This window comes from Schistocerca piceifrons, chromosome X, assembly GCF_021461385.2.
Source record: "Schistocerca piceifrons isolate TAMUIC-IGC-003096 chromosome X, iqSchPice1.1, whole genome shotgun sequence".
Classification (NCBI taxonomy): domain Eukaryota; kingdom Metazoa; phylum Arthropoda; class Insecta; order Orthoptera; family Acrididae; genus Schistocerca; species Schistocerca piceifrons.
In genome coordinates this window covers 726,733,970-726,760,114 of record NC_060149.1, presented here as the reverse complement: position 1 = coordinate 726,760,114, position 26,145 = coordinate 726,733,970, and the positions used below count along the sequence as shown (strand labels likewise).

The 26,145-nt window shown below is 44.6% G+C and overlaps 1 protein-coding gene across 2 annotated transcripts in view; it reads right to left on the bottom strand.

Annotated features, from left to right (window-relative positions):
* The window catches only part of LOC124723200 (transcription factor 12), a 748,137-nt gene that overhangs the window by 671,652 nt on the left and 50,340 nt on the right, over nt 1-26,145 (bottom strand). For both annotated transcript variants that reach the window (XM_047248392.1, XM_047248393.1), the window contains exon 2: nt 3,961-4,007. In XM_047248392.1, the coding sequence (XP_047104348.1) occupies nt 3,961-4,007 (47 nt within the window). The remainder of the gene's footprint in view (nt 1-3,960; nt 4,008-26,145) is intronic.

The window sequence follows — 26,145 nt, the reverse complement described above, 5'->3', positions numbered from 1 at the left end:
GTAAAAAATTAGATAAAACCAAAATAAATTTCTTACGGAAGAGTAAATAGCTGAACTGAAAACAATGTGATAGATGACTACAGAAGTAGATGGGAGCACCATGTGGAAAGAACGGCGATCGCCACTACAAGCCGTGAAAAGCACTGTAACTATAATAAGTCATTTTCCTAGAAGATATTACGCTAGCATCATTTAACAGTACTTTTTGCCTTCATAACAACCATCAATTTGACGAGGAAAACAGTTCTTCAGGTCTACCATAGTCAGCTAAAGCCAATCACTGCTGATTAAATCCTGTGTTTACAAAATTGCAGGTATTTTTATAGCTATTTATATAGCCTCACCCCTTTCCTCGTTTGCTAGGGGATTAAGAGCAGGTGATTCAGTGGAATAGTCCCGGTGCGGTAAGGCGCCCGAGTTTCACCAAACCAGGAACATGTGCGCGCAGCACTGTGACACGGCTGTCGTCCTCTTTGAAAACGAGCCCCCACAACACAATCATCATGATGTAGAACAAAGAGAAACTCATTTACCCATAACGTTGAAATGAACAACCTGGTTCACAATGGTAACCTGAATGAGTGGGCCCAAATCATGGTACGAAAATACCCCGAAACATCATTACAGAACCAACTACAGCTTAAATTACAGGCTCCACACGCTTGTGGGTTAATGCCATATTGCGGCGTAGGGGCCAAGCTACACGCCTCCAGTTACCTACTGTCGAGCTTATGTGTTGTTTGGCCACTGAAGACTTGCAGGTTTATGTACTACTATGAGTAATGGCCAGAAACTCAACGACCATTGCATATAGCTACCACCGCAATGGTCGCCCAGAAACTGGTTGATATGGACCTGCATTATCAGACAATAGTAATTACAACTGGGTACGAAAATGACTGTCATGATACTCGTCTCCCATCCCTGTTGGTTAGGATCTCTCTACGACCACTTTTCTTAAGTCGTGTTACTAATAAACGGGTGCTAGTGGTATACCATTCCTAGTAAAAATGTTAGTCTATCCGTGTAGAAACACCATCAAATCTGGCAACTTCATTCACTTGTGTTCATCAGCACGTCCAAACACTATACCTGCTTTCTGCCACTGTCACGTCTCCACATCAACCCTTCTTACTGTGTTAATTCCATACAACCATACACAACACTACACTGCCATTACTTGTGTCAGCTGTGCAATGCCGCATGATTGCCTGGTATCAGTTCTACATCATCTACACCGCTCGAAGCAGTCAGTATTTGCTTATAAGCGGATGACTAATATTTTGAAAGTGCTACAGTGTGAAGAAAGACCAAGAAGAAAGGTTATGAATAAAGCTGATCCACAAAGACCGAACAGGCGTCACAGCCAACCTCTGAGTGTGAAGATCATCATTCTACTCCTCAGCGTATTCCATCGTTTCTTGTTATCACTACAGGCCACACATAAAACACGTGTACTTGTTTTCTGATAATCCTTCATAGTACTGCCAATTTCACTAACTACACTATCTGATCGAAAGTATCTACACATTATTACTGGACATTAATACGCAGTGTGTTCCACCCTTTGCTTTCATGACAGCTTGAACTGTGTGAGGTTTCTGTCAGTGGAAGAATGGCAGCCCATTCTTCCTCAACAGCCGGAACCACAGAAGACAATGATGATGTTCGACTGGTCTGCAGCGACGCTGAAGTTCCAAATAATTCAAAGGTTCTCCTTCGGATTCAAGTCGGGATGCTGGTCAGGCCACTCCATTTCTGGAACGTTACTGTCCACAAACCACTGAATCACAGATGCAATTTTATGACAGTATGTACTGTCTTGCTGATATAATCATCATCTCCAAACTCTTCCTCTGTTGTACACGGCCATAATGAGAGTTCACATCATTCTGCATTTAGAATTTTCTTAAGCACAAAGTGGGGCCACACCTTCTGCTTGAAAAACACCCCTATATCGTAATATGGCCTCCTCCATACTACACATGACTGCAAGTAACGTTCTCCAGGCATTTCCCAAACCCTCACATTTCCATTAAGCTGCCACAGGTTACAGCACCATTCATCCCCAAATCACTCGTTTCTAGTCATCGACTGTCCAATGGTGTCGCTCTTCACGCCACCTCAAGCATCACTTAGCATTGACTACAGAAATGTGTCTTATGAGGAGCTGCTCTATCATTTTATCCCATTCTTTTTGATTTCCTACGCGCAGTCATTGAGTTAGCTGGACAGCCCGTAGCACATGGAGATCACGATTGATTCCTTCCTCTGATTTTATGCGACTTTTTTTTACAAACATCTTCCGCAATTCTCGACGTCCCTGTCCATCGGTACATGTCTGTCTGGTCTTGGTATAGCTACAGTTGTTCCTTCGCGTTTCCACTTCACAATCACATCAACGGCCGAATTGGGCAGCTTTAGAAGGTCTGAAACGTCCTTGATGAATGTGTTATTCAAATGACAATCAATGACTAATCCACTTTCGAAAAGTCATCTGCTCTCCTGATCGATTCATTCTGCTGTTACTGCTTCCACAGTTACCATTTACAATACAATACTCCCCCTCCCCCCCTCCGTCTCCTTTTGTACTGGCAAGTCCGCCTCTCGTGGCATATACTCGTCAATTATTCCGCATTACACATGGGCGTTTGGATACTTTTCATCATATAACTTGAGTAGCGCCTACAGGCAATTAGAGAATCGTTCACAAGTATAAGGCGCAGTCAGATGGAAAAAAAATACGAAATGATTATTATTTCAAAAGTAATCGCCATAACTGTTAATACCTTCATCACACTGTGAGACAAGACTGAAGATGTCATCGTGGAAAAATATTTTCGGTTGCCTGCAGAACCATGATACTATCCCAAAGCATATCTAGAGCTTCGATCGTCTTTCTTCAGGGCTCCAAAAATACGGAAATCACATGGGGAGAGATAACCACTTTAAAGAAGATGTGTAAGGGCTTCCAGAGAAACTTCTGTAGCACATTTTAAAATATGTGGCATCGGCCACACGTTGCCACGGTCGATTCGAGTACGCTGCGGAAGTGTCGCTGGGAAGTCGTTACACATCCAACATTCAGTCTCCGATCTCTCCCCACGTGATTTCCATATTTTTGCAGTCCTGGAGGAAGACATTCATGGCCTTCGATTTTCTTCGGATGAAAACGCACACGCCTGGATACAACCACCGTTGCGTAGACAACCGCAAACTTTTTTTTTTTTTTTTTTTTTTTTAATCGTAAAGGCTCTGGCCTTCTTGTCTCAGTGGTATAAATTTATTAAAAGTTGTGGCAATTACTTTTGAAAAAAAAATAGTTTACTTGTACTTTTCGATCTGCCTCGTTTTCATTCGACTATCCTTCATATTTTCAGTTCATAAGAAATTATTGACCGATGTTGCTCAGTTATGAGACAATTGTTGAGAGGGCGTAAGAAAACATGACCTTGCAACTGAGCAGGTCTGTTCAGAAACCTCTTGCACAAGAACTGCATAATTGTTGAAGAACTCTAAACGTGGTGGTGGTGATTCCCAGATATCATTAATGACACAACACATGCAAATTCAACAGGAGCTGAAGTATGAGAATCGTGAAGACTTTTTGAGGAACTATCTAAGCATTCACTGAAAATTCAGACAGAGGAAACAATGCAGCACATGTGCGGGAGTCCACAGACCAGAATACCGTCACCGATTCACTTCGCTCTGTCACGTACTTGTAACACGGTCGGCTGAAAACGAACAGCATGCCAATACTTTCAAGAAAATAATTTGAAAGATAATTTGCGCGAAGCAATATTTTTTTGTGCGGAACTGATAATATTTGTACTTTTATTATGTGATGAGTTCGTTTAAAAATCACGAAATGAAAGTTAAAGTGGAAGAGGGTACAGACAGATTTACAATGCAAGCAAAGAGTCTGACGCCCTTGTAGATATATTCGTGACTACTCACCATGCCATTGTCCATCGTGCCATAAGGAGACTGGAAACCGGGCTTTTCTGAAACAACAAGGAGTTGCGTGAGCACACTTTGAAAACACATACGACGATAGAACGAAACGAAATGCTAGTATTAGAAATAGTTTGGATACATGCACCCCACCTGTACGTCATATATACGCAAGACGATCTTGTTAAGTACGAAATCAGAAAAATTATGACAAAGATATCCAACCACATTCTTGCGTCAAGCGTGATTGAATTCCGATTGGAGGGCTTTCTGCGACATGTGTGGCACGCGAAACTGAAAAGTTTATGGAGGACATGGTTATCAAATTATACTCTCATTTGAAAGAATGCGACAACATGGAGCGAAGATACCCACATTATTCGAATTGTCATCCCCTGTATGCTGAGACGATATAACGAAGCTTCCCTAAACAGATTCATAACAGAAGACAGACATAGAAGCCATCTGTCAAAGAAAGAATACACCACCAAATTTAATTTTTGTTCTTGCTCAGCTATGTAGCCGAGACAAAGTCGTAAAAATCGTAATTCCAAGCGTGGTCTCATTCATTCCACTCACTACATTTGCATTACACATGGAGCATCACAAAGTGGGTTCTAAATATCTCCGACCTGACCTTTAAAAATAGCACCAATTTCGTTTACTCGCGAGTGACAAACTTTGCTACCTGTAGCATTACATGCAACTCGCTATCTGTAGCATTTTACTGGTGGTGGACGTGTAAATAGCTCATTATGTTTCTGGGTACAGCTCAGAGATAATCTTCACTAAAGAGACGATTTCTCCAAAATCAATGGGCGGCGTTAACAGAAGCATAAAAGAGAAGCACAATTACGATTTTAACGTCCTGGCGACAACGAGGTTATTTGAGACGGAGCACAAGCTCGTATCAGACGAGAGTGAGCAAAGAAACCGGCCGTGTTCTTTTCGAAGGATTAATCTCATTGAATTAAGGAAACTACAGGAAATCTGTATCTGTATTGCTGGACGGGGATTTGAACAGTGCACCTAATGCAAATACACTCCTTTAACCATAGCGTCGCCTCAGAGCAAGGGGGATGAAGCTTGACAGAAGGAAAACAGACAGTAGCTCTTCGGAATTCATACGCGAAAGATGCAGAGGTGGGCTGAACAAAAGGGTAGATAAGATACGTATGTGAACATTTACGTGCACTGGATAAAATATCGGTGTCTGAAGGAAGTCTGTAAAATGGAGGAGTGAAACGATTTTTGGTAAACTGAACGATGAATGTAACATTATATCGAGCACTGAAAAGAGGAAAAATACCTCCAACATCATCTGTAGGTACTCGACAGCTGTATGAAAGAAGACAGGAAGATAGACTGGGTACTTTTACAAATTATGGAAACGAAATTTTTTTTCCCGTGCGCACATGAACTACTACTAAGCGAGTCATGCCATCAATGCCTCGGATGAAGAAATGAATGAACGTTAGAATTTAACATTCCATAGAGGACTAGTTCATCAGTGACTGAGCACAAGCTCCGGATTGAGATGTCTGGGAGACGAAACCAGCCCTGGCCCTTTAGATGAAAACATCCAGCACCGACTCTAATTCAGAAAAATCTACTCGGGCTACGCAGACAAGGTTTGCACGCCGCTCTTCACATTAACAAAACAATGTCTTAAGCACTGCGTAATCTCAATCGCGATTTTATATTTGTCGCATATAATGGAATGCCAAACGAGAAGAACATAAAAGAGGGTTTAAAAGTGACAGCACTCTCTATCAGACGATTTAAAGACTGCTAAGATTAACGAATATTGGTGCTGAAAGGCAGGTGTACTGCAAGCACTCTACATGGTATCCACGGAGGAATTGTCAATATTAAGGGATATGGGAAGAAATATCTTTCAAGTAAAGAAGTCTAGTGAGCATGGGCTCTAAAATTCTAAAATACATACCTAAAGGGCTATGAGCACATGTTTAGTAGAAAAAAGTAGCGGAGGCGAACAAGTGGTCTTAAGGTACGCACTTTTCGGGCCATGTTTACTGGGTATTTGTTCTTGTTTTGGTCCACATTACCATCTCCCAAATTATGGAAAGGCAAGAGCTTGCTGTATACGAGATTTGTTTCATAGTATCAAAGATGAAGTGTTCATACAGTAGCTGTTAAGGTATGCACCTTTGAGCCCATGTTTACACGAATTTTTTGAATCTAAAGTACGTTCCTGTAATATCCCTGAGTATTCACCATGCCTCCCGGGACCACCTGTATACGGTCGTAGCATCCTAAATAGCTCCTGTTAGATTCTGCATTTTCATTAGTTTCACTATTGAGAATAACTTTATGGAAGATTGCTTGAACAAATATTTGTCACCAGAGATTGAAAAACAACACTGTCGCACCCACCAACAGAAAAAGCCAAGTGAATTGCTGCATCGAAATACTATCAAACAACAACACTATTTAGAGCAAAATTCTGTGTTCAGACATACTAACCAACATGGAACAACTTCACCTTCTCCACGATATTAGCATGGATTCCGAAACCACCTAAAACTCTAAACTAAACTCGCACTCTGAGTCATGGTTAGGGATATGTAGACAGTTTCTAGACTTTCAGAAAGTTCTCTCTTCAGAACCACATCGATGCCTACTAAAGAAAATTCGCCATGCATACGACTAGACTGTAAACTTCATAACAGACAGTAAACAGTAAGCACCATGTATTCCTGGATTGGGTTGTTGGGGGGAGGAGGGGGGGGGGATAGGAGACCACACAGCTAGGTCATCGGTCCCATCGGATTAGGGAAGGATGAGGAAGGAAGTCGGCCGTGCCCTTTCAAAGGAACCATCCCGGCATTTGCCTGCTGGAGTGATTTAAGGAAATCACGGAAACCTAAATCAGGATGGCCGGACGCGGGATTGAACCGTCGTCCTCCCGAATGCGAGTCCAGTGTGCTAACCACTGCGCCACCTCGCTCGGCCATGCATTCCTGGATAAAGTCTTCCACAAAGTAATAATTTAAGATGTATTCCTGGGATATGTATTGTGTTATTTCCGTTCCGTTGTAGATTAATTTCTTTTATTAGTTGAAATGCTAAAGTGAGATGGCGCTGTTACCTACTAAGAAGTATTAACGATTCACAATTTTCGTAATAGCAACCACGTGCGAAGACTAGCAACTACCTCCGAATGCAGAGAACTTTAAAGTCGTTCCTTAGCGAAATGTAAAAACTTAGCGGCATTTTACAACACGATCAATGACATACAAATGGAGTCAGTCATGTCACACAATCTGACTGGCGAGTGTGTGTAACAAAGACGCTGAAAAAATTCAATCAGGAGACAATCGAAGAATGCCTGTTCAGAAAAGCTCTAGAAGTTTTCCGGGCGTAATGTAGCAATATTTCTCAGTCTCATGAGCAACTTTCCCAAATGCGAAGTACCAAGTTAGAACAGAGTATTTCGCACAGAAGCGCACAAGTAATCATACTTCTCACACTCCATCCGTGAATAGGACGCGAGAGAAAAATATCTCGATAACAGAGAGAAAGCAAAGAAACTGTCCCTGAATCTAAAGATACTGTCAACTGATTTACCATAGGAGAACAAGCGATTTTGGGCATGGATGTGTGTGACGTCCTTAGGTGAGTTAGGTTTAAGTAGTTCTAAGTTCTAGGGGACTGATGACCTCAGATGTTAAGTCCCATAGTGCTCAGAGCCATTTCAACCATTTGAACAAGCGATTTTGAACTCTGAGGCATGGTGCAGTTTGGGATTTTTTAAAATTAACAAATCATCGCAAGAAGTGAAGACGCGATAGGTGATAGCTGAAAATCCTAGGATAGAACTCCATATTGGGCGGTATTCTGGTACATACCCACTAAGCCCAAAACCTGGAATATGTGGAGCTATGACAGTGCCCTTGGAAATGTGAAAAACGTAGATTTATGTGAAGAGAGAGATTTGGTATATGCCCCGTCCTAATGTGTGTTCAGAGCGTTATCAACGGTGTTAGCCGGGCAGGTAAAACATGGTCGACTAAAGAACAACTATGGCTGAACGTACTGTCGGTAACGAGGTAACTACAGACGAAGTACTAGCTCACTTGAATAATGTTGGGAATCTGAACTTCCCCTAAGTGGTACAGGGAAGTTACGGAAAATCTAAATGCAGTTGGTCGCACGGATATTTGAATCCACCTTGTTGTGCATAAAAGTAAATGCGTTAACTTCACCGCCAGATTGCCCTATGCAAAGGCGACAATGGAAGAAGACACCAACATAATACTGTACCAGCAAGCCCAATATAATTTATCGGGCATCAACTTAGCGTAAAATGGAAGAAGAAACAATACGACGGTGACAGCTATAGAAATACGAAGTACAATTTCGTGTCAAGGGAGATGCCGAAATAGTTATTGTACATCATCAGAAGAGGGCACTAAGGAGTAAGCAATAAATGAACGATTCTTTCCAGATGCTACAAATTTATTATTATTTACTTACTAAATTCCTCTCAGTGGTTACCATGTAAAATTCTCAAAACTTCCCATTATTAACACTGCAATGATGTAGACTCGTGACAAACAAGTTATCTCAACCTTAGAAACACTTCATTGCACGAGGAAGCGTCTCACACGTAAAACTTTCTCATCAACTACATGCACTCCACATTATGAGCTCCACACTGTCAAATGACAACATACAGCATTGTCTCTAGTAGAATCCATGTCGTGCAAGTTTTCACGGGCAAGGAGTAATATTTCCTTCCGGGACTGTCCTATCCAGCACTCTAGATTCTCGCTACACACTGTCAAATGACAACATACAGCATTGTCTCTAGTAGAATCCATGTCGTGCAAGTTTTCACGGGCAAGGAGTAATATTTCCTTCCGGGACTGTCCTATCCAGCACTCTAGATTCTCGCTACAATCGCATCAGCTGCATTTTACGGCACACACACACACACACACACACACACACACACACACCACAGAGAGATACGTCACGTGCGCGAGCGTGTAGCTGACCACACGAAGCTCTCCCAGAACCTGCTCACAGGTCGTTCGGCGTTGCTTTCTTTTTTCCACCACCTTTACCTACTATCAAGTATCTCGTTAACTAGCTGAGTTTCACGCAAAAATCAGCACGACCTTACCAGTGTTCGGCTGTCAGTTTCTGACGGCTTTTATTGGATTTTTTCCCATTGGCGATGCAGGTGGAATTATTTTCCGAGGTAGCATGCTGGCAAGAAGGCCCTTCATGTCTGTCTCGGCCAAGCTAATATCGATGCCAGGTGGTAAGCGCAGCTGTTCCACAGACGTGGGAACTCGAAGCCAGCTACTATGCCTAATCATGCGGCAAAGAACGGCTTCATTTCACCGGACGTGAAAACCGCACCCTTACTTGTTTCTCGGTACTAAAAACATCAGACGAGACAGCTCATGTATCAAAAAACGGCTAAGAAATTCATCAACAACGGCGAATTCCCAAGGACTAATAAAATGGATATCCAACTTCGTGCATAGTGCTCAAAGGTCCGTCAAAGGCAACGTAATTCTTGATAGAAATTACATTACTCCTGACAAGGGCACTGTATTTATTAAGGTCGTAAAAAGCACGAAACACACGGTTTGAATGAAATTCCAAAATGGATACAAGGAGAATATGTTAAGACTGCAAGACTTGTCTGTAGCGAAGAGTCATTTTTTTTCTCGCAAAACTGCAGGCGATTTCCGTCGGAAAAATATTTATTAATGGAAGTTATCTGCATAAATATCGTTACAATAATTAGGTCCCCCTCTTCCGTCTCGCTTTCTACAAGTGTTTTCATGTCTATTATCACCGACGTTATAGGCCGTATTTATGCAAGTCATATCTAGTATCACATATTCTTTAGACCTACTGTTCGCGGTGCGGTTAGTTTATGCACATTTCCTAACATACGTTCTATTTCGTCGTCGGTGGAACTACTTCAGTAACGCTCTAATCAAAGCAACATGAAATACAACACGTCTGTCACGGTGGTTGCTGCTGCTTCAAGCATCACAGCAGCCTTTCTTTCAACCTCATACAGTCCGCAAGTTCTTGCCACGTTCTCCATTTTTCGTTGTTACGTCAACTTTTACCAATAACCGTTTAACACCTACAATAACGGTGGCAGGAAGATCTTCATCAGCAAGATTACTATGTCTTAGTTGTTAGAAACCAGCCCAATTTTATTATGGCAGAAAAATTTTGTCGAAGTTTCCTACAGAGGTAATAAAACGGAAAGGAGAATGGGAAATATATGTATAGACAGAAACAATACATTTCCTAAAGGTATCCGCCGTAGTTATCCGCTAGGGCTAGGCAGTGTGCTCCGTACTACACAGCAGCAGCCGCCCGGCTTCCAACCCCAGGAAACTGGACCCCTGCAGATGACCAGCGTCAAGACGCTGTGTGGGTCTTGCGACAAACTTCTCGTCCCCGACGCTGGGCCATCGCCAACAGCTGCTACGTCATTTCCACGACAGTGGCAAGAACCGAGTTCACAGGAACCTGACACTGTCACTGCAACGCAATTCACGACGCGTAAACTACCCCTCCTTTACCGTTTAGAAATCGTTAAACATCTTAACTCTGTGGAGGGAGAAACTACGTCACCTATAATGAACAGACTGTCATATTCCTGTCGTTATCATTATATTAATGTTACAAAATTTCTAGAAGGCAGAAGCTAAAAGTAAGTCCTTAACCGCCGCACCGGCAGCAATACAGGGCTGTAGACGTTGTTTAATATAGGAAACAATGCATCGCTGGTTCATCTGTGATTATTACGATCTAAATTACTGTAACACTTTTAATTCGCCGATATTAAGCTGCTGGGCAGAGCGTGACATTTCATCGAATCTAATTTGGGAGAAGTGGGATTCTAAACTCCGATCGGGTGGTATTTCCGAAAATCACGTATGAGCAATGGCACAATGCTTCCTTCAACATGGCTACTGTAGATTCCTCTTTCTCCTCCCAAAATTATTTTTACCCTGATAATCTTGACACCGCCCGACGGCCTTGCCGCAGTGGTAACACCGATTCTATTCAGATCACCAAATTTAAGCGCTGTCGGGCTGAGCTAGCACTTGGATGGGTGACCATCCGGTCTGCTGAACGCGGTTGGCAAGGGCGGTGCACTCACTCAGCCCTTGTGAGGCTGAACTTGACTCAGAAGTAGCGGCTCCGGTCTGGTAAACTGAATACGGCCGGGTAAACGGTGTGCTGACCAGATGCCCCTCCACATCCGAATACAGTGACGCGCCTGTGGGCTGTGGATGACACCGCGGCCTGTAGGTACCGTCGGGCCTTCATAGTCCGTTCGGGAGGAGTTTAGTTTTAGTTTTAATCTCGATACAAAGTTAAACGAAAGAAGAACTTAAATTTAGGAGCTAACAGTACAAATCACGTCATTTGGCCTCAAACGCGTTCGTTTGTTTCTGTCATATAAATTTTATAATGAAAACTACAGTCAATTTACCATAAACGTCAGTGTGTAAGGGAAAAAAAAGGTCCCAGCGAGGATGATGAATGTCTCGAATGGCAGTCATGTCAGAGAAGCAAATTCTGAACACATCAGGTCACCTAACTTATTTCGCACACAACAAATACATTAATCTGTTAATACTTCGTGCTGAAGAATTTCACGTCATTATTTGTTTTGTGCCGTATAATACATTTATTTTTTGCGGGAATCCTAAGAAAAATGTTCTCCATTCACTAGTTTCATATAGGCCTACTAACATTTCGTGTTTAGTTCAAATCTGCTGGTTCTTCGCACTGCTATATGGTCACGAACGCAATAAGTTTTGTGCAAAGAAAGCCGCTTCTCGTGCGTTCCTGTTTTCTGGAGGATCTGTCGTATATTCAGCACCTGTGTTCACATTTGCGAGAGATGCTGTAAACACGCATATGTCACGCTATGTTGGGAAACAAGTTCCCCTCAAAACAACTTGCATCCACTCTTCGGTATTTCCACAATACGAACGATGAAGAACGGCGGTTTATTCAAATGGGTATGCCAGCTGACTGCACACCTACTCTGCAACTCTATAGTACAGTGAGGCGCAGCGTTCCAAGATTCAACGACCGCCACACCGAAGAGTAACAGCATTCCACCCTATCTAACCGAAATAACACGTAGAAAATTCACAACCCAGAGAAACCCCACACAGCCAGTCTCGGAAACGTGATATCTCCGAGTAATAAGTGTTCTGCTCTCAGACGAAGATTTAGCAAAATGATATTACGTATATCCCACCGAAGTACGGGCAATGTTCCTTTAACCTCCTAACTATATTTATTCATCAAAATTATCTCCTTTGTAAAAAAAAAACTGTAACGAAATAATCTAGTGAGCCTTTTACTGTATTATCTACATTCACATCTACATATACGCCGCAAACCACCGTACGGTGACATCCGGACGGTCCATTGTACCACTTCTAGTCATTTCCTTTCCCGTACCAATCGCAAATAGAGCGAGGGGAAAAAAAAAACTTTCTATACGCCTCCGTAGGAGCCCTAATTTTACGTATCTTCCCTTTGTGGTCCTTACGCGAAATGTACGTCGGCGGCAGTACAATCGAAATGTATTCAGCTTCAAATGCCGGTTCTCAAAATTTTTCTCACTAGTGTTCCTCGGAAAGAACATCGTATTTCCTCCAGAGATTCCCACCTGGGTTCCCGAAGCACCTCCTTAATACTTGCGTGTTGCTCGGACCTCTTGGTGACAAATGTAGCAGCCCGTCTCTGAACTTCTGCGCTGCCTGTCTTTACTCCGACCTGCTGGTGATCCCAGTCACTCGAGCAGTACTCAAGAATAGGTCGCACTACCGTCTCCTTTACAGACAAACCACACTTTCACAAAATTCTTCCAATAAACCTAAGTGGACCATTTGCCTTCCTTACCACAATCCGTACGTCCTCGTTCTATTTCATATAGCTCTGCAACGTTACACCCAGATCTTTAAACGATGTGACTGTGTCAAACAGCACAATACTAATGCGATATTCGAACATTATCGATTTGTTTTTCCTACTCATCCGCAGTAACTTACTTTTTCTACATTTAGAGCTAGCTGTCATTCATCACACCACTAGAAATTTTGTCTGAATCATCTTGGATCCTCCTACAGTCACTCAACGGCAGACTGCTGTCCACCCTACCCGCCAAATCATTTATGTATTCAGAAAATAATAGCAGTCACACATCGCTGGGGCACTCCTGGGGATGCCCTTGTCTTTGATGAACACTCGCCGTCGATGACAACATACTGGTTTCTATCAGCCCTTCACCCGAAGTTCGCAGGGTATCATGTGAGAAAAGCGCAAGCGGAGTTTCGTACGAGCTATGGTTTATAAATACGTGCTGATTTGTGGAAAGAAGTTTTTACGTCTCACGTAAATTTATTATATTCAAACTAAGAATATGTTCAAGAATTCCACAGCTAATCACTGTTAATTGGTCCGTAATTTTGCGGGACCGTTCTTTTACCCTTTTTACATTCAGGAGTCACCTGCGCCTTTTTCCGTTCGCTCCGGTCTCTGCGTTGGGCGAGAGATTCGTGATAAATGCAAGTTAAGTAAGGGGCCAATGCTGCAGAGTACTCTTCGTAAAACCGAACTGGGATTCCATCAGAGCCTGGCAGGTTATTTGATTTCAGTTCTTTCAAGTGCTTCTCTATGCCAGGGATGCTTATTGCTACGTCATGCATACGGGATTCTGTGCGATGGTCAAACGGCGGTATGTTTGCACGATACTCCTGCGTGACTGGTTTTTCGAACGCAAAATTTAAAACTTCAGCTTTCCTTTTGCTATGTTCCACTACCACACCAGACAGGTCAACGAGTGACTGGAGAGAAGCCATAGACCTGCTTAGCGATTTTACATAGGATCAGAATTTCCTCGGATTCTCGGCCAGGTCTTTTGCTTAGGTTACAGATGCAATGATCCCTCTTAACCTTTGCCAGTCGTCATTTGCGCGTTCTCTTTTGAACGAAGAGTGCTATAGCCTCTGTTTCCTCAGCATCTTCCGAATTTCGCTGTTAAACCACGGCGGATCTTTTCCGTCCTTAATCCACTTGTTTCTCCAGAGCACGGTTTACAATCTGTTGAAGCTTTTCCCATAACTCTTCTACGTCAATCATACTGGAAATAAATGATGTTAATTCGTTGTGTAAGTGGGATGCTAAAAACTCCTCATCTGCTCTTTCTAGCAGAAATACTCTACAAGCCTTCCTGATTCATTTATTAACTTTAATAACTATAATTGCTATGACAAACGCCGTCGATAACGCCAGGCCTGTTGGTAGCTACAAAGTCTCAAAAATTTCCATTACGTGTCGGCTGTCTAACTAGCTATTCAGGACGTGTTCCACAGTACTTCCTAAGACTGAATGACTCTACCAACTGCAATGAATCTATAGACGTCCCAGTCTATACTCGTAAGTTAAAATCGACTCCAGCTATTATTGCATGATCTGGGTATTTGCGCGCTACTGACTATAGACTTTCTATGAACGACTAAAACTGTCACAGCAGAATCGTGTGGCTAGTAAAAAATCCAACAATTAACTAGATTTCACCTACAACTGTTATAGGCGACCAGATAACTTCACTGCCATACTGAATTTCGACCTCAACAGGTACAATATTTTTGTCAACTGCAATAGACACCGCCCCCTCCCCTGCTACGGCGAATCTGTCTTCCCGGTATACGTTCCATGACTCGCTAAATATCTCAGAGCTCTTTACTTCGGGCTTCCGCCAACTCTCGGTGTCAAGAACAATTTCGGAGCGAGACATTTCCTGGAGGGCAGTGAATTCGGGAACTTTGTTATGGGTATTTCGACAATTTACTGATAAAATTTTGACAGTCTAAGTGTCTTTAATCGGTCTGATTTCACTATCTGCATATCGTCTGATGAGTGATCATCAGAGTACCAAAACTACCTTGCCTAAAAACCCCATGTGCACTCCACAAATACTCTACTACTCGAGTAGTTGTTTTCTTCGCGTTGTGCGCCCCTGACCTATGAAAGTGAGTCCTACAATTTCCCATCTGATAAATCAAGTTTAAAAATCTGCAGCCAAGATCGTCACAGAGACGACGAAGCCTTTGGTCGAGACCCTCCGTTCGACTCCAAACCAAAGGATCCTGATCAACTCTAGGAAGAACGCTGTAAATTGCGAGCTCTGCCTGCACCCGGCGCATGAGGCCAGCCCGCCATCACCACTTCCCCCAGCAACCTTCATGAACTGTGGATCGCCCCAAAACTCATGCGTATGGCGTCGTCGGTGCCAACAAGAGCCACAATTTGTAGACTACTGCACCCTGAACCCTCGATAGCCGCAGGTAAGGCCTCTTCCACATCTCGAGTGAGGTCCCAGGAGAAATACCGAGTACCCAATGGTTTTTCTTCCGGCCTTAAATGCTATCTCCCTAAGGGGGACCATAACGCGCCTTAACGAACACGATAACAAGCAAACCACTGCGCACAAGTGCCTGAAGGAATGGTCACCTGTTCACTAACAACAGGGCGAGTAGGCGAAACCAGACGGCCAGTCTCTACATTGGCCCTCCGCCTTGAGCAACGAGAAATCGCTACCACCCGCCACTCACCCTGCGGTCAGGGCGGATCCATCGCGTTCGTTACGCTAGGAGGTGCCTCGGCAGCAGACCATGTGGGCGAAACTAAAACTGCGCTCCATACTTCCTGAATTTATACTTACAACAAAAAACACGAGATTAATCCTCTTAAATAAAAAAAAACAAGCACGAAATTTAAGAATGTACTACTAGGAAAACAGGAAAAGCTAAGTATGTAGCTTGCTGCTCTGGAGATGTGTAACGTCTTAAGAGACATCGACCAACCCGAATCGATTTGATTGCCATTTACTTAAACATATGGCTTTCGTTTAACTGCTGTTAAAACTGCCACTAGTATTCTGAATCTGATACTATGGAACACTGTTGCCAGAGTGGAACGAAATTCGTCAACAATTTCGACAAGACGCATATATGTTAGCAAAATTAACACGTCACAGTGCTGCAAGTATTGCAATTTAACTTAGAAATTACGTATAAGATGTGAATGACAGCTCGTCACCCCGTCTCGAAAAGCATGAAATGAGAAAGGAGTTGAAATGGAAGAAACTGTTAGTTTCCGTACAAAATCACAAACATATACTTAGTAATTCTACACGACATATACGCTTTACCTACTGTGGAGGAAGACTTGCAACTTTTCTCCTAGGTGGATGATGGCCGCTTTGAAACGTGGCTGTATTCCACTAGATAAAATGTGGTAGCGTGCTGCAATTACTGTCAAGGTCGCTGTGAAATTTAAGTTCTTGCGCCGGCCAGTGTGGCTGAGCGGTTCTAGGCGCTTCAGTCTGGAACCGCGCGACCGCTACGGTCGCAGGTTCGAATCCTGCCTCGGGCATGGATGTATGTGATGTCCTTAGGTTAGTTAGGTTTAAGTAGTTCTAAGTCTAGGGGACTGATGACCTCAGATGTTTAGTCCCATAGTGCTCAGAGCCATTTCCATTTTAAGTTCTTGCGCAATAGCAATGTTCCGTAAATATAGGTGGCTATCGTGTAAAATTGATGTAAGTGCTATTTAAGCTGTTTGTAAAACAGGATGCAAGATATGCGTCGAACTTTTATAACTTTTCGTGTGGACACTAAACAGTCGATGAGGCTAAGTAAACAGCTGAGTTCCAGATAATTGGTTTTCACTGGCCGAAAGTGTTGAAGCACTGGCCACTCATTTGGCAAAAGCAGGGTTCAAAACGTCAGTCTGACCATCACAGTCTCTTTTATCCTAAACTACTGAAGGTGGAATGCGGCTTTTTTCCGACAATGACAGAGAACAAAACTTTCCCTATCCTTGTTCAGGTAGGAAAATGCTCCGTATGTAACACCCGTGTCGTTGGCGAGGTTGAAGCCTAACCTCTACAATCATCGACGCAGTGAGGAGGAGGAGGAGGAGGAGGAGGAGGAGGAGGAGTAAAATATGAACTGTATACTGCGATTAAGAGGCACAACAATTCCCTGCTCCACTAGTCGTATGGTAACATCTTCGGTAAAAGGTTACGTGACTGAGCATCGTGATTTTAACACTCTACCCTTTTGAGAACATACACTGACGGAAAAATCTCAACACCAAAAAAAAAGTGAAGTAATTAAATTTTCGGAATACATTTGGCTAGGTAACATATTTAAGTCATTAACATTGAAAATTCCAAATGTGAAACGCTCGTACATTAATATGAGGTCTAACAGCCTTAACGTTGAAAACAAGCATGCAGACGTGCACGCAATATGTTGTACAGATGCCGGATCTCAGTTTGTGGAATGGAATTCCATGCCTGTTGCACTTGGTCATTCAGTACAGGGACGGTTAATGCTGTTTGTGGATTACACTGGAGTCGACGTTCGATGATGTCCCATATGTGCAAGATTGGAGACATACCTGGTGATCGAGCAGGGCAAGGCAATATGTCAACACTCTATAGAGCATGCTGAGTTACATCAGCGGCATGTGGACAAGCGTTATTCTGTTGGAAAACAGCATTATTTTGTTGGAATGCTGTCAATGAATGGCAGCACAACAGGTCGTTCGTGGGATAATCACGAGAGTGCGCCTGCTGTCATACGAAATCGCACCCGAGAATATAACTCCAGGTGCAGCAGGCCCAGCGCGTCTAGCACGAAGACAGGTTGGTTGCAGGCCCTCAACTGGCATCCTCCTAACCAATACACGAACATCGTTGGCACCGAGGCAGAACCAGTTTTCATCAGAAAGAACAACAGACCTCCACCCTGCCCTCCAATGAGCCCTCATTTGACATCACTGAAGTCGCAAGTGGCGGTGGTTTGGGGTCAGTGAAATGCACGCTACAGAGCGTCTGGATCGGAGCTGTCCTTGTAGTAACCGATTTGTAACAGTTCGTCGGGTCATGGTGGCGCCAACAGTTCGTCAGGTTACTGAAGCGTCAACTGCTACTCGAATTGCTGCTGCAGATGCAGTACGATGAGCTAGAGCCTTCCCCCGAACCCGATGGTCTTTCCTTTTGGTAGCGCAACGTGACCGTCCGAAGTCCAATCCTCTTGCGACTGCACATTCTCGTAAACCTATTACACGACCTCGTTCATAGTCAAAGAGGTGTTTATAATGGCGTCTTTGTCGCCTGACAGGCATTCTTGACTAGCATCAAGTAACTACGTCCAGTCTCAAAGAGAATTAACGTTCACGACCGTTATAGCGTGTATTTAAAGCAAACCCGATTTGCATCTTCATTTTGGTGCTACTCGTCCGAAATCTAAATAGACTATCATTTTTCAAATGTTGAAACACGCCTACCAACTTAAGTTCATGCTGCATAACTCGTCCTTGGTGTTGCGATTTTTTTCAGTCAGCGTAGAAAACGAAATTACGTCAAGATTCCGATGTAAATTACCTTTATGTGGCTCAGGAGTTAATGTGAAGCATAAGGTAAATAATACAAATGTTCGTGGTTAGGTTGGTAGAGTGGAAATTTTTTTCCTATCATTTTTACTACCGACAACATTTTATTTGTTCGAAAATTTCCATTTCGCAACACAGTTCGGACTCCTAGTTAATCTCTGACTCCTCTGCCGGGAGTGGGAGTGAACTGGTTCTCACATCTCAAAAACTGGAGAGTGCGCCACATCTAATTGGATTTTGCTTAAAGCAGTAGGCATTGCAGTGGGTAACGCTACATGAAAGGTGGTGTGCATCACGAAGGAAATTATTCGCAATCTTCCGAGAGTTCATGTTCCAAAACAGGTTACGGAATATACTACTTTCTCCAATAAGCATCACTGTCAATAACATGGCCAGAGTAGAGGAATTTGGACTCACAAAGACGGATATCGACAGTGTCTTCTCCCGTGTACCATCCGCTAACGGAACAGGCGAAGTGGGAGGGGTAGTGCGGGAGGCAGTACCTTGCGGGCTACCGATGTAGAAAGAGGAGTCCCAGACAAAGTACCCTTGTGTCTCAGCTGGCCCAGTTCTAATACAGCTTTTTCCGACAATGGTGTTATCGTTTCCAGACAACACTTTCCGGTCCAGATAACGAGCTGATACTACAGAATAGGTGAATTACTCCGGCATTTTTTTTTTCCCCCATCGGTATCTGCTTACAAGATGCCTGGTGAACCTTGCACCGTGGTCCAGTTTTTCACAGTGCTGCAATTCAATAAACAACACAGCATTACAACAGTGTGGTAGATAGTTAAGTTGCAATTTTATGAAGCTGTTAAGGTATGTGGAGGAAGTGGACAGCTGCAGCGTAAGCTGTGGGAACGGCGCGCTGCCCGACTAGCCACCGACTCGCCTGCCTGGGATTTGACAGACGACTCTGCTCACATGCTAAGCGCAGCACTCGTTTCACAGTTCTCAGTTCTCTGACTCCGAAGCGGGAAGTACCGTTCTGAAAGGCGTCAAACTGGTTTCTTCAGGACGAGCACTTCGAGTGTTGCAGAGGCACTCAACCGGAGAGAACGATTGAGCTGGAACATAAGCACTGCTTTCCACCGCGTAAGAACAGGATCCTTGCGACAGCTATCTCTGCGGTCGCTGTATTTATTTTGACGCGAGAGGCCAGTTAACAGCGACAGCAACATAGTTCTGCTGGTGCACAGAGATCTAGTACTGTAGTTCCGTTTCAAGCCGTCAAACTTCGAGAGAAAATTTGTTTTCTCGTTAGTCCCTTGCAGAAACTTACGAGAGCAAAGGAAAGCCTTGAACGCTTCTGCAGGGCTTCATGGGGACCTCATACCTCTACGAATGTAGATACCTTCGGGAGAAACATCAAGATTACATAAAGGTCCCCGCCTGTCATATCGCATCTTCCCATATATGTAAGTCTGATGCAGCCACGTCAAAAATATCGGTGTCCCATACGATGATTACACTAAATAATAAAAATATCAAGTAATACTTATCACCATCATCACTAACAGCAACAGCTGCAGTAGCATCAGCACTTGTTAAACATCAATCGCTGGATAAACGCCTCCTCTTGACTTTCACGCTTCAGTGATAAGCATCCATGTTGCTGCTGTATGTATTCTAATGTCATCTACCCAGCTTCCATTTAGTAGTCAGTCTTTCATTATCTATCGGCATCCAAGCAAAGTACATTCTTGATCTCTCTGCCATCCATTAGCCTGTCTACGTAATTTCAACAATATCCGAAGTCTGATAATAATACAATTTCTTTCTTAACTTAGCGGAAAGGTGCCTGTAGATCAGAAAATGTTTTCGCGGTTCAACGTTTACAGAGAAAATGCTGGGTGCGTCATAAGGGAGGAAGATTAGGGTTTAACATGGCATCTACATTACGCTTTAATTAGATAAGGGGTAAAGGATCTATCTGAAGAAAGATGGCAAAGGAACCAGGTTTCTAAGGAACCATCAGTCATTCACAGTATCGATTTAGAGAAACGCGTTAATTCTATCTCTGAATGGTCAGTTAGGGATTGGAATGTACTCCTAGCGAACGCGAGTTCAGTGCATTAAACACCGTGCCACTTACTCCGTTCTAAGTCGAGCATGCCACCACGACACGGCAACTAGGTAATGCAAACAACTGCACTTTCCTGTCATTAGAGGTCAGCACCAGTTATGTGAGGTATTTCAGAAAAAGATTGTATCCCGACCTAGGTAAATGCGTAATGTGTCAACGATCTGTACAAGTATGCCAGTCCAAAAGCAAGCGAGTGTCTAAAAAGCTTCGTAAAAGGTTCCTTATATCCATGGAAGCTCTGTAGCGTATATAATTAAGTTGTATTACAGCACGGAGTTATTCGTGATTGAACGATTACTGATGTGGGCAACATACTGTGTAAGTAGTGTGGCTGATGTGAAGCGTCGACATTGCGGCCAACAGACGAAAGGGAAAGCCTCCGGGAGGAAAACGAACCGTTCGTTCAAAACACAACCAAATACTTCTGCTTGGTTATAACTACACAACAGATGGTGGTTTTGTGATTATGAATAAGAGTAAATGTGTCGATCTGAGGTAAGGAGACGTAGTCCGGTAACGAGAATAAGCCTAAATCTACCCTTATCCTCGCGCTGCGCTCGAACTACGGGCACCAACTTCCGAACTCTGGCCATGACGTACCGAATTTCCGCTGAATACACCCCAAAACCCTCGGATAATTTCCGCTATTTGTGGACTAGTGAAGTAACTTGATGTCATAGAGATCAAAAATCCCAAGTCTACTGTAAAGTAATACTGAATTCCATTTACCTGCGCAAGTTTCACGAACTGCTATGTTCACAGAAATTGTCGAAAATGGCGTCTCTCAAAAGTCAGTGCAAGCCCCCGTTGTCGTTTTAACAGTGCCGCTGGCAACGAGAATTCTTGCCACAAGATTCTCTTCCGTCTCGACAGGCATCTGGTATAGAAGACATTTCACATGGGCCCACAAGAAGGGATCAAACGGGCAGAAATCAGGTGAACGTGCTGGTCGCAAAACAGGGACCTCTTCTACCTATCCATTTTTCAATAAATGTCTGATCCAGGTGTTCACGAATCCTCAGTCCCAAATGAGGTGGAGCTCCATTGGAAACACATCTGTTGACGAGTAACAAGTAGGATACGTTCCAGGAATCTGTGTGGTAATTCTCTGATAAATATTGTGTACGCTGGTGCATTTAAACGGGGAGGAAGAAAAAACGGGGCTGACTATGCCTAGCCACACCTTGACCGATAATCTCAGTTGATGGCTTTTCACTACTGTAGCGTGGGCATTCTGATTGGCCTAAACATGGCTACTCGGAACATTTAGCATTCCGTCTCTGATGAAACGGCCTTCACCCGTGGAACGTATATAAGATGTCCCAGGACGAATGATCAATATTCAGGAATATGACAGGCACGATCATTCTAAACAAAGTTTAGTAAAAATTGGGTCCAAAATGCACACTGTATGAATTCTTAGCACATGTTCAGTAGAAAAGATGTTTTTCAGTGCAGCGAGGGTGACCAACTGCTCTTAAGGTACGCACTTTAGAGCACGTGTAGTACTACCATCTCTAATAATGTGGAAAGCAGAGAGCCTGCAGTAGAAGAAATTTGTGTCATTGCATTGAAGGTGTCTAAGTGCTCGTAGCCCTTAGGGTATGGATTTTAGGGCCCACATTTACCAAACGTTTTTTGTCTTAGAATGGTTCCTGTCATGTCCCTGAACATTTACCATTCCTCCTGGGACACCCTGTGTAAGCAAGAAATTGAGGCTAGACTGTGAAGTGCTGCAAGAACCATTGGCTGAATACAACACGAGGTCTGAACTCAGCAGAGGTCAGAGGTAGGTAGGTAGGTAGGTTTAAGAGGGGGGGGGGGGGGAGGAACCATACTGCTTGGTCATCAGTCCCCTGTTCCCGTTAAAACAATCCCACAAGGGAACAAATAAAACAAACGAGACGTACATCACAATACCGAAAGGAAGGAAAAACCACAAGAACGACAGAAAAGCAACAAATACTATAAGGAACAAAAGAGGGCAAGGAAACCACACAGAGACGCAAGAAACAGGTAGAAGAGATTAAAACAAAAAAGCAGATTATCATGGCTAGCTGACCATGAGAATAAAAAGGAGAAGCCAGCCACTCTGCAACACATTAAACCTTCAGCCTAAAAGCACTAGGGTGAAAGACACAGAGGTACAAAGGACACGCGCTAAAACTTAGATAAAATGATAAAACCCACCTTCAGTATAAAACGTAAAACTCAATAAGCCGAGGAGGCGTTGTCACCTAAAATTAACGGCAACGAATCCGGTAACCGAAGATTTCGTCGCAGAGCAGCCAAAGTAGGACAGCGCAGAAGAATATGGGCCACTGTCAACCGGGTGCCGCACCGACACTGAGGTGGAAGTTCATGGCGCAGGAGATAGCCGTGGGTGACCCAAGCGTGGCCAAAGCTGAGCCGGCAGAGAACCAGAGTCTCTGCGAGAGGCCCGCATGGAAGACTCCCACACATTCGTAGTCGCCTTAATGACACACAGTTTGTTGTGAGTACTGTTATGCCATTCCGTCTCCCAAAGCCGAAAAACCTTGCGGCGTAATAATGAACGCAGGTCAGTTACAGGAGTGCTGATCTCCATAAGCAGTTTTCGTGTAGCCTGTCAGCAAGTTTACTGCCTGGGATGCCGACTTGTCCTGGGGTCCAGACAAACACCACTGAACGACGGGACCGTTCCAGGGCATAGATGGACTCCTGGATGGTCGCTACCACAGGATGGCAAGGGGAGCACTGGTCGATAGCTTCGAGGCTGCTCAAGGAGTCAGTACAGAGAAGAAACGACTTGCCAGGTCATTAGTGGATGTGCTCAAGAGCAAGAGATATGGCCACCAGTTCCGCATTGAAAACACTGCAGCCATGTGGCAAGGAGTGCTGTTCAATATGTCCTCTGTGAACATAGGCGAATCCAACATGACCACCAGCCATTGAGCCGTCAGTGTAAACCATTTCAGAGACCCGGGACATGGCAAGAATCGAGAGGAAGTGACAGCAGAGAACCGAGGGAGTAACTGAGTCCTTATGGCCATGCAAAAGGTCCAGATGAAGCCGCGGCCTACGTATACACCATGGAGGTGTATGCGGATGGACCCGGAGGGGAGGTGGTAAAGGAAAGGACTCTAGTTCACACAGGAGTGATTGGGTACGAACTGTGATCATAAGCCCTGACCTGGGCTGCTGATGCGGGAGATGAATTACCGTGGTTGGGAAAAGTAGACGGTAATTTGGATGCTCAGGAGATCTATGAATGTGTGCAACGTAACTGGCGAGCAGTTGTGCACACCTAACCTTCAATGGAGGGACCCCGGCCTCCACCAGGACGCTGGTCACCGGACTCGTCCTAAAAGCTCCCGTCGCTAGTAGAATGCGACAGTGGTGCACTGAGTCGAGTACGCGACGCTAAGGGCGCCGCCGAACCATAAACCAGACACCCATAGTCAAGGCCGGACTGAACAAGGACTCTGTAGAGGTGCAGCAGCGTAGAGCGATCTGCACCCCCGTTGGTGTGGCTCAGGCAATTGAGGGCACCTCAGGCGCCGCTCAGCAACACAAGTGCTGGAGGGGCAGTATGAAATGCAAAAGTCGTCTGCATACAGAGATGGTGAGACGGACGTCCCTACAGCTGTTCCTAGACCGTTAATGGCCAATAAAAATAGAAATACACTCAATACAGAGCCCAGCGGGACCCCATTCCCCTGGATATGGGGGCCAACTATGGGAGGCACCAACTTGGACGCGGAAAGTACGGAGCAACAGGAAATTTTGGATAAAAATCGGGAGCGGGCCCCGGAGAGTCCACTCATATAATGTGGCAAGGATACAATGTCACCAGTCGTGTCGTAAGCGTTTCGTAAATAAAAAAAAGACCGCAACCAGGTGCTGGCGTCTGGAAAAGGCTGTTCAGATGGCAGACTCGAGGGACAAGATTATCAATGGTAGAGCGACCCTGGAGGAAACCGCCCTGGCATGGAGCCGGTAGGCCACGTGACTCCAGGACCGAAGACAACCGCCGACTCACCATACGTTCTTGCAGCTTACAAAGAACGCTGGTGAGGCTGATGGGACGATAGCCATCCATATCAAGCGGGTTTTTACCGGGTTTGAGCACTGGAATGATGGCACTCTCCCGCCATTGTGATGAAAAGACGCCATCACACCAGATCAAGCTGAAGATGACGAGCAGAGTGCGCTTGTAGTCTGACGAGAGATGTTTCATTATCTGACTGTGGATCCGATCTGGCCCAGGAGCTGTGTCAGGGCAATGTGCAAGGGCGCTGAAGAGCTCCCACTCTGTGAACGGGGCGTTATAGAGTTCACTGTGGCGTGCAGTGAACGATCGGACCTTCCCTCCCTTCCATCCGCCGTTTGAGGGTGCGAAAGGCTAGGGGGTAACTCTCTCCGACGCAGAGGCTCGACCGTAGTGCTCGGCAATCGCGTTTGCGTCGGCAGATAACACGCCAGTTATCTTAACGCCAGGGACACCTGTTGGGGTCTGGTACCCAAAACCACGTCTGATCGTCGTCCACACTTGGGAAGGTGACCCAATGGTCGAGACGTATCTCTCCCAACACTCCTGTTTCCGTCTTTTTATAAGCTGGCGAACGTGGGCACGGAGCCGTTTAAAAGCTATTACGTGCTCCAGGGAAGGGTGCCGCTTATGTCACTGTAGAGCCCGCCTAGGCTCTTTAATGGCCTCAGCAATTTCCGGCGACCACCAAGGGGTACTGTCTTTCGCCAGGGGCACCCTAAGGAACAAGGGATCGCGTTTTTACTGCCGCAGAAACGATCGTCCTGGTGACTCGCTCAAACATCACATCGATGTTACCGTCTAGGGGAGACAGCAGAGGCGGAAGCTTCCCAGTCTGCCTTCTTAAAAGCCCATCTGGGTAGGCGCCCTTGGGCATGACGCTGGGGGAGTGACACGAAGATTGGGAAGTGGTCACTACCACGAAAGTCATCGTGGACCCTCCAGTGGACAGATGGGAGAAGTCCTGGGCTGAAAAGTGATAAATCAATGGCGGAGTAAGTACCATGAGCCACACTGAAATGTGTGACGGCCCCAGTATTTAGGAGGCAGAGGTTGAGCTGAGACAGTAAATTTTCGACATCTCTACCTCAGCCAGTAAGCATGGTGCCACCTCACAAGGGGTCATAGGCGTTAAAATCTCCCAGAAGTAGGAAAGGTTTAGGGAGTTGATGAAACAATGCAGTTAATACATTCAGGTATACTACACCATCTGGAGGAAGATATACATTGCAGATGGTTAGCTATTGTGTCTTCCTTAACCTGACAGCCACAGCTTCAAGGGGAGTTTGAAGGGGCACAAGTTCACTACATACCGAGTTCAGGACATGGACGTAAACCCTATCCGACACACTTATTATATTCGCTACGGTTCTTGTAATATCCCCCATAGCCAGGAAGGATAGGGGTCCATATTGCCGGAAACAGGTTTCCTGGAGGGCAATGTAGAAACAGGTGTAAAGCTTAACAGTTGTCATAGCTCAGCCAGGCAGTGGAAAAAACCGCTGCAGTTCCACTGGAGGATGACACCGTCGTGGGGCTCGGGAGGTATGAAGTGAGAAAGGAGGCA